The 9215-nt window shown below is 44.6% G+C and overlaps 1 protein-coding gene across 1 annotated transcript; it reads right to left on the reverse strand.

Annotated features, from left to right (window-relative positions):
• Positions 1-364: 364 nt before the first annotated feature.
• Positions 365-1231, reverse strand: LOC133737088 (uncharacterized). Its single transcript, XM_062164711.1, has one exon. It carries the CDS (start codon positions 1229-1231, stop codon positions 365-367), a length of 867 nt encoding a protein of 288 aa, XP_062020695.1.
• Between the last annotated feature and the right edge of the window lie 7984 nt (positions 1232-9215).

A 9215-nucleotide genomic window follows, 5' to 3' on the forward strand; every position in this document is an offset into this window, starting at 1 on the left:
TTCTACCACTTAGTGAAGAAATCAATAGCGACGATGATGAACTTGTGCTGGAGTGAAGAGTGAGGGTGAATCATTCCAATCAAGTCCAAAGCCCAGCCTCGTGCAGGCCAAGGTTTAATAATAGGTTGCATGGGAATATTGGGAATGTGCTGGACTGGTCCATGAGCTTGGAAATCTTGGTAGCCTTCGCGAACGTAATACAATCCTTTAAAATGCTAGGCCAGTAATACCCATGTCGCCTGATTAGCCAGCGCATCTTTGGACCTGCCTGATGGGCTCCACATACGCCGGCGTGTACCTCTCGCATTAAACGCTTTGCGTCGCGGCCAAACACACACCTGAAGTTGATGCCATCTTCGCCACGTCATCGCAACTCATCACCTCTGAGGAAGTAATTTAGTGCCAGAAAACGGATCTTCATGTCTGCAGTGGGATCAGGCTGTGTGAGGTAATCTATCAAAGGGATGCGCCAATCTACGTCAACAGGCTCTAGGACCGCGACGACCGGATCGTCAGGCGGGTCAGGTCGGGCGAGCCACGAAGGCAGTGTGCGTCGCTCAACCTTCAGGATTCGCTGGCGAACCCCGTATTTCAAAGTAATGCCTGTAGCCAGTTGAGCGAGTTCATTGGTCGCAAAGTTGCGCTCGCGAGGAATGTATTCTAAATCCGCGTCATCAAATTGGTCCAGAAGTTCAACGGCGCGACTCAAATATGGTACGAGTAAGCAACTGATACACCTGTACTTCTCACGGAGCTGATTGATCACGAGCAAAGAATCGCTGCGTACCTGGACGTCTCTCAGTCCTAGTTCCAGCAACACTTCTAGACCTATAATGAGGGCGTCGTATTCTGCCTGGTTATTGGTGCACTTGAACTCCAACTGGAAAGAGTAAGAAAAACGATCGCCAGCTGGGTTTTCCAAGACAACCCTTGCCCCTGCTAGTGTATCCGTTCTTGAGCCGTCAAAATACAATATCCAGGGCTGGAGTGAGACTGTGGCATGGTACCAGACAGCATATTCTGGAATGCGCGCCAGATCCGGGCGATCCACAGTTGTTACTGCAACCTCCAAATCTCTCACCGCGGGGACGTCTAGCATCGGGTGATGTGCCAAAAAGTCCGCGATGGCTTGACCCTTGACTGCTTTCTGTGGAATGTATTGTAGCGAGAACTTGGATAAGGCCAGCACCCACTTGCCAATGCGGCCTCTCAGAATAGGTCGCGACAGCATATATTTGACTAGGTCAGTTTGAGCAATGATGCAAGTAGTAAAGGACAACATGTAGTGGCGCAACTTGCATGCTGAGAAGTATAATGTAAGACACAGCTTCTCCATTAGAGTGTACCTTGTTTCGCAATCTGTAAGTGTTCTACTGAGGTAGAAGATGGCATGCTAGACACCGTCCTCATCATTTTGAGCGAGTACGCTGCTAATGGAAGCCTCAGCTGCTGAAATATACAGTTTCAATGGAAATCCAGCTCTAGGAGGCATGAGCACTGGCGGGCTCGCCAGATAGGCCTTAATTTTGTCAAAAGCCTCTTGATGTTTAGGTTCCCATACAAACTCGTTATGTCCCTGTAACTTGAGCAGTGGGGAAAAAGGCTGGATTTTACCTGCAGAGTTAGAGATGAAACGTCTCAAAAAGTTGATCCTACCCAGCAATCGTTGTAGCTCTCTCTTTGTTCGCGGGGGAGAGGCATTGATAACTGCGCTTGCCTTATCTTTAGGGACCTCAATTCCCCTCTGGTGGACTATAAATCCTAAAAAGTCACCTGCCTGAACTCCAAAAACGCATTTGGCGGGATTCATCTTGAGCTTGTGTTGCCGCATGCGCTCGAAGACCTTTCTGAGATCTACAATATGGTCCCCTCGCTTCTTAGACTTCACGACCACGTCATCAATGTAAACCTCTAAAATCTTCCCAAGTATGTCGTGGAAAATCAGGTTCATGGCTCTCTGATATGTGGCCCCAGCATTCTTCAGTCCAAAAGGCATGACCACATATTCGAAAACCCCCGCGAACCCTGGGCAACGGAACGCTGTCTTGTGTCTGTCCTCCTCCGCGACGCGAATCTGGTGATACCCTGCAGTTCCGTCCATGAAGGAAAACAATTCATGTCCCGCTACTGCGTCTACTAGCATATCCGCGACCGGCATGGGGTAGACGTCTTTAGGCGTATCGACATTAAGGTCTTTGTAGTCCACGCAAACCCTCATCTTGCCATTTTTCTTGCGAACATGCACTATGTTGGATAGCCACTGATTGTATTTGGCGACCCTGATAATACCTGACTTGTGCATCTTTTCAACTTCCTCTTTGACCAGAACTTGGGTCTCAGAGTTCATTCTCCGCGGCTCTTGCTTCACAGGCCTCTTGTCAGGGAATGTGGGCAGCTGATGGCATACCAAATCCGGTGACAGGCCAGGCATGTCTTCATATTTTTCCGCGAAGCAGTCTTTGAATTCTAGTAGTAAGTCAATGAGCCTCTGTTTCACGCTAGGCTCTAAATAAGCGCTAATAGCCACTTCCATAGGCTCGTCTACTGTGCCGAGATTGACCTTCTCGGTAGGGTCTCTGACCTTGGGAGGGGTATCATCCAACGCTGCCGGGGCTAGCTGAATCTCTTCTTCATCTTCTTGTTCTTGGTCAGAAAACTCCTCGTTGACAATTTCTAAGGTCACGACGCGATCATAGGCCTCTTTTTCCACCAGGTACGAGGATAGTCTTTCGTACAGCGAGTGGAAGGCCTCTATTCCTTCCTCTGGAAGGTCGTAATCCATTAATCGTTTAAGGGTTTGGGCACAGCGTGGCCAGGCCTTTCCAGGCCTTCTTTTGCGAGCGTAAGCCCCCACTGTGCCAATTCAGAGGCCGTCTGACAAGACCCACCCCGAATTCCACCCTGGAATCCGAAGTGGCCCTGCGGGACCCACCTTTAAAGGAGATTTACCAAAAATTTCGGCATAACCTCCCTTAAAAATGGATAACCCAAAACCCTGCGGAAAACAAAATTCACTTCTAATAGTCCAACCACAACTCCTGGAGCCGCCTTGCTCCCAAATTTGACAATCCCATCACAAGCTAACAACGTCAAACATATTATCCAAATGGTACAAGTTACTACAATCACCAAAGTTAGGTCATAGACCTCAAATATAATTCATACAAGTTTGGGTCACATATCCCTTAGTAATCAGAGCATTCTAGGAATAAAGTTTAACATAGAGTACCGTAGGCTAAATAAATAACCTACAAAATATGATGACGGAAGCGGATGCGGTCACTATGGCTCACTTCAGAACGCCGAGCAGCAACACTGAAAACTGGGCATTTGAAACCGAAGGGCCCAGGGGAAAGTACATAAAAACGTTAGCGTGAGTGGACAAAAATAAACAAATATAAACCAAATGGATTTTATACTTTCCCACATTTTTCGATATATATAAAATCCGGATGCATGCAACATTTATAAAACACTTAAGAAAATAATCCGAAAAACATTGAACTCCAGAAAACCGACTAGCCCCGCTAGTCACAACAACAGAGTAAAAGATTGAAATTTCAATACTCGAAAATATAAGTCCAGCCCCGCTGGTTAAGAAAACTCAGACTAGTCCCCGCTAGTCAAAAATAGTATAAGTAGGGGAAGATGATAGCCATACGAATAAGCCACTCAGGCTTGGGTGATAGCCTCCCAGGCTAAAGAACTCCCATAACTCCCGTAATATACCCTTACGCCACTAAGTGTAGCGATAGGATACTGGGCTACAGAATTACTATCACAGAGACAGTAACCTGCGCCACAAAGGCGGAAGGGCTACGGTTATCCCATCACCGCGCCACAAAGGCGGAAAATCAATGCTAGCATGATAAAATCACCCCTCAGTATGGCACAGGGAAACATAACCGAAAATCCAGTAAATCCAAAATACATAAGGCTTCCCCCATCTCTCGTAAAAGAATTTCCAACGACGTGTCCCACACGCCAAAAGTATCTCAAATCAATGGCAGAAAGGCGAGATCAAACAAAATCACAATTCTCAAACCGAAATCATTACTAAGGCATTCCCAATGCCAAAACCAAAGATCGAATAAATAAACAAGAAATAATTCCATCGAAATCCCATTTCGAAAATCTTTCAGAAATCTCAAATCGATGAATGAAATTAAATATGAAACTCCGGAAATCAACATAAATCACAAACTCGAATCCGAGCATAACAAATTAATATCCGAAATTCATGACCGAGGTAAATCATAATCCATCTCAGAAAATCATTATTGAAAGCAAATCCATGAGATAAACCAATAATCAAATTCCGGAAACAAATAATATGCTTGAAAAGTAATATGATAATTAAATAAAGAATTAATTCAAGAAATAAACGCATGCATCATTATTTAAAACAAAAGTCCACTAACAATATATGCTCAATCCTGACGTCGCTCGGTATTTTCCTCGTATGGAGACTCCTCTCGTCCTGTACGAATAACATTCATAAATATATATATAATTTACAGGACGGAATTAACTCTACAATACTTATAATTGGAAATTCAAAACATCCCCCCCTTTCCTAAAATCCAACTCCTCAACTCTCCACAGCATCCATCCTTACTCCCACAATAATCTCTCATCGATAAATAAATTCTAAAGTGAATTCGAAAGAAATTCGGTGATCGAATTCACGAAAATCAATAGTTAACCAATTAACTCAATTCGTAAATCTTCCGATTTCCACCAAACTTCATGCATTACATTCTACAATCATTATAGGGTACATGGGATTAAAACGACAATTAAAACACAGCTCTACGCACCACCACGCGCTACCTGTGGCGGCGCGTGGGGACCACGCGCCGGCGGCCACTTCCTCCGATGATCACCAAACTCCGGCACTAGCATCTACGCAACAAGCCCAATCAACTTCCCAACTACAACATCAACCAATTTTACCTCGAAGTGGTCGAATCAAGCCGGCGAAGGAAAGCCCCGAAGCTTCAAGAACTCTAGAAATGAAAAATCATCAATTCAACCTCTACAATGCAAATTGGAACGAACTACCTTAGGGGAAATGATCACCATCAAAAAACCAAACCTTCGATGTCAATATGGTGGCCGGAGGTGGCCGGAATGGCCGGAAATCGGCGAAATCCCAAAACTGCAGCCGGAGCAATCTTTGCTTCGATCCGGACTTCCATGGCCAAAACTCCACAATCCTAGGTCACTAGTGTCAAGAGCGGGTTGAGGCGCTCCTGTGGTGACCGGTTGCACGCCGGTTGGTGGCTGGAAAGTGAAGAGTCGAAGGGGAAGAGGAGAACCCGAAGGGAAAGGGGAAGAATCGGGGGAGAAGAGAGAGAAGGAGGGGTGGGTTTCCGGTTTTGGAAACCTACCAGGGTAACTTTCCATTTTTATTCAATTTTTACCATGAACAGTAACTTCCACATTTTAAGCTATAACTTTCACATACGAACTCTGATTTTTACGTACCACATATGCACGCGCTCGGTTTAACGTCCTCTACAACTTTCATGAAGGAAATTTTCTCAAATTATTAACTCATAAAAAGTCAATTTTTAACCACCCCCCTAAACGTTAAAATTAAAATCGTGAACGGTAACTAATAAGAATTTCGTGTAACTCGGTAAAAAGGTATATCAGGTGTGGGGTGTAACACCGTCACCCCTGTGGGGCGGCCTTTGTCATCGATGCCACTGACCTGCAATGGAGTGATTGGCTCCAAGTAGTACCTGGCATCTACATAATTCACGGAAACCGGGAATGGGCGAGGATCTGCTTTAATCACCTCAGCTTTATCCGTTACCCTGTTCTACATAATCAGTTCCTGGTGGAGAGTCGACGGAACACAATAGCTCCAGTGGATCCAGTCCCTGCCTAAAATGGCGTTGTATGCTGCATAACAATCTGTCACGAAGAAAGCATAAACTCCCTCTGCGGGGCCAACCTTGATGCGCAGGAACAGTAGGCCCAATGTCTTCGTGACAGTCCCCGCGAAGTTCTTAAGCGTGAGGGACGTAGACTGGATCTTCTCTTTCTTGTTCCCAAGCAAATGCATGGTTCTCGTTGTGATGACATTGACCGCAGCTCCAGTGTCAACCATGATTTTGCTAACCTTGGTACCACCAATCTCCGCCGTGATATACATAGGTCTCATGTGCTGGACCATAGCTGGCGTGGGCCTTGTAAAGCTCATGAAGAACTCTCTGCTGTTGGTGATTACACGCATTTTTATACGTGTAATTATATCTAAAATACTAGAATTAAGCTAATCCTCGAGTCAATTATTATGTAATTAATTTATTTTTATTCATATTGTAGTAAATAAGCGGAGTTGTGGAGTTCAGAAGAAGTTGTGCGAAAATGGAGCTAATTGGAATTATCGACAAAAAGACGAAAAGTCAACGATGGTCAATCGATCAATGCAAGCAAATATGTGACAATCATTGGTTTGAGGTCGGGAAAAGGAAAAGAAGAAGAGGAGAAAAGAAAGAAATAGAAGAAAATGGAGAATTAATTAAATGAATTGGCAGATAATCAATTAATTAACCAATTAACTAATTGGTTAATTAACCAATTAATTGGTTAATCATGCCTACCAAAGCCAACAGCACCACGTGCTTCCCCTTTTCTCTTCTGACGTCAATCCACCCTTCAACCACTGCAGCATTGCCAAGTGTCCCCTATCCTTTCCTCTTACTCACGAAACCATTCGAGCCACCCAGATTTTATTCATTCTCTCCTCTCTCTCTTAAAAAGAGACCCTAGACCTATTCTCAAGGACCTCTTCCTCACCTGCCGCACACCCATTCATCCTTCTTCTCCCAAACAGTGCCGCGGCACACACAAACCTTACTCCCTTTTCCTCACCAATTCCCTTCACCTCACCAAGATTTGTTCACCTCACTAAGATTTCTTCTTCACCTCACCAAGATTTATTCACCTCACCAAGATCTACCTCACTAAGATTTCATATTCTCATCAATTCCACAAATTTCAAAGGGGAAGCCCAAGCATCAAGAACTTCATCACCATTAAATTTGGGTAAAAGTGGGGAGCCATAAATCAAGGCTAGCCATAATTGCTTTATAGCAATTTGTGACTTGTTTTTATTACTCCTACTTCTCTTCACTTTGTTCCTCTTTAAATTATGTATATTGATATTTGTGTAGTGATGGGTAGTGAGTAGATTTGTTGTTGGAGGCTAGGGTTGTGTGCCCTAGTCCAAATCTTGTGTAAAAGATGCTTATTTTAATATAATGATGCAATTTTCATATGATGGATGCTTATATCTATTTTTATTGGGTTAAAATGCATGTCTAGGAGCCTAGTCAACTCTAGGGTGTGTATTTTGAGCATGTCTAGGATGGAGTTAGAGGCTTGACCCCCTCTAATTCCTAAGCTAGAAACCTTCAATTTCGTATTCGAGGGGTTATAAGCATGATGATTTACACCCGTTGCGTGAATGCGCGGTCGGGTCGCTTAGTAGTCTAATTCTTTGATCTTTAGGCCTCTTGATGTGAATTAGAGACCCTTGAACCGGCTCTAATTCATGTCAAGTGAGTTCCTACGACCCTTGAACCGGAATAGGAATACCATGAAAGAGAATTTCAGTCCTTGAGCCTTGAACTGCCTTGGATACGACTACCGCCAAAGTATGAAATTTGCATCTACATTAGATTAGCTTCCGACACATGAGATTTGGGTGAAGGAACCTCCCTAGCACCCGACATTCTCATTATATTGTTCACACTTTTCTAGTTTAATTTCCTTGCATTTTTATTAATAGCTTTGCATTTTATTACTTTTTGTTAAGTTCAAATCAATTCTCAAATATTAAATCCATCGACTCATTTGTGTATACCCATCTTGAGGCTACAAGTGAGTGGTTTTGAATAGGCTTGGTGTGAGCTACGCCGAGCATTGCCAAGACTTGGTGCCTTGATTGTTTATAGTTTTTATTTCACTTTTTATTTTTCTTGTGTGCTTTTAGTATCCTACCGTCAATTATCTTGGTTAGGTCCAACACCTAATCCCCGAGGTACGATAAACTAAGGTCCAAATACTTCCCTTCCTTGACACGATTCATACGCTTGCGAAGAGTTTATGCATCAAGTCAGTTGGCATCCTCTGTCTCCAAGAACACAGCCTCCTCTACAGGTGTCATGACTGCTGAGGTAATCTGCAAAGGCTGCGCACTACTTTCCTTAGTTTCTACGCATTCCTGCGCGGCGACTGGCAACGCATATCTAGCGGGAAGCACGTAAACCATGTTGCAGGATGTGTCAATCACTTTTGTCTCATCCATGTCATCCTCAAGGTTGAGCTTGGGCTCGTTGACTGGAATGTCGGTGTTGAATTACTTAGCCAACCGGTCTACTAATGATTCTTCTGTAAGGCCTTTTACCTCACACTGTTTGTGTTCTTGCACAGCGCCCACCTGCTTTGGTGAGTCCGACCTTTGTTCCTCTGTTATATTCTCCTTTGGGGGCGCGATCACTACACTTTGGACCTTTTTAGGTTTCCATTGTAAAGCTTCTGCAGCGTTGTCTTTGCCCTCCAGTCTCTCAAAAACTGAGGATTTGTTTTCTGGTTCCTCACGAAACAACCTGCGCCTGACATGTGGCTGCCTAGCTGGCGAGTTTTCCTTCCTAGATGGCGGAGGTGTCATTTCTTTCGTGATCCTGCAGAAAACACTAGGTTTAGAGATCCCTGACTCCGAGCGCGCTTGCTTCTGAAAATTGCGGGGAGCCACCCATGGCTTAGCGGCGAGCGCTTCCATCTCCTTCTGGTATTGCTCAGGTGATTTGACCAGTTGCGAAGGCTTAATCAGGCCCTGATCCAGAGCCTCTAGCGCTCGCTTAGCTTCCCCAAACCTGCGCTACAGCTTTCTTTTCTTGGAAGGGCTAATCTCTACCGCTTTCCCCTTCTCTCTGGTGTACCATTTGCCTTCCTTGATGGAGGACGTTGAAGAAGGTGGAATGTACGGCTTGGTCAGGACGTCTTTATACTCATTCATAGCTCTCCCCTCTTGTTTCTGTTCGATCGCGGCCGCTTTCAGCTTCTTGAAAGAATTGGAATCCTTTGGGGATGGCGGTGACTCCGTTTTGTCTTTGGCTCTTGGACTAGAAGGCTGATAATTTCGCGATGGCGAAGCCCACTTGATTGGTGGAAAAGAGCCAAAACGAAACGTCTTC

Source organism: Rosa rugosa, chromosome 3 (assembly GCF_958449725.1).
Source record: "Rosa rugosa chromosome 3, drRosRugo1.1, whole genome shotgun sequence".
Taxonomy (NCBI): Eukaryota; Viridiplantae; Streptophyta; class Magnoliopsida; order Rosales; family Rosaceae; genus Rosa; species Rosa rugosa.

Coding starts and splice junctions, on each gene's coding strand:
- LOC133737088 (XM_062164711.1), bottom strand. CDS start 1,231: ATGCTGTCGCGACCTATTCTGAGAGGCCGCATTGGCAAGTGGGTGCTG.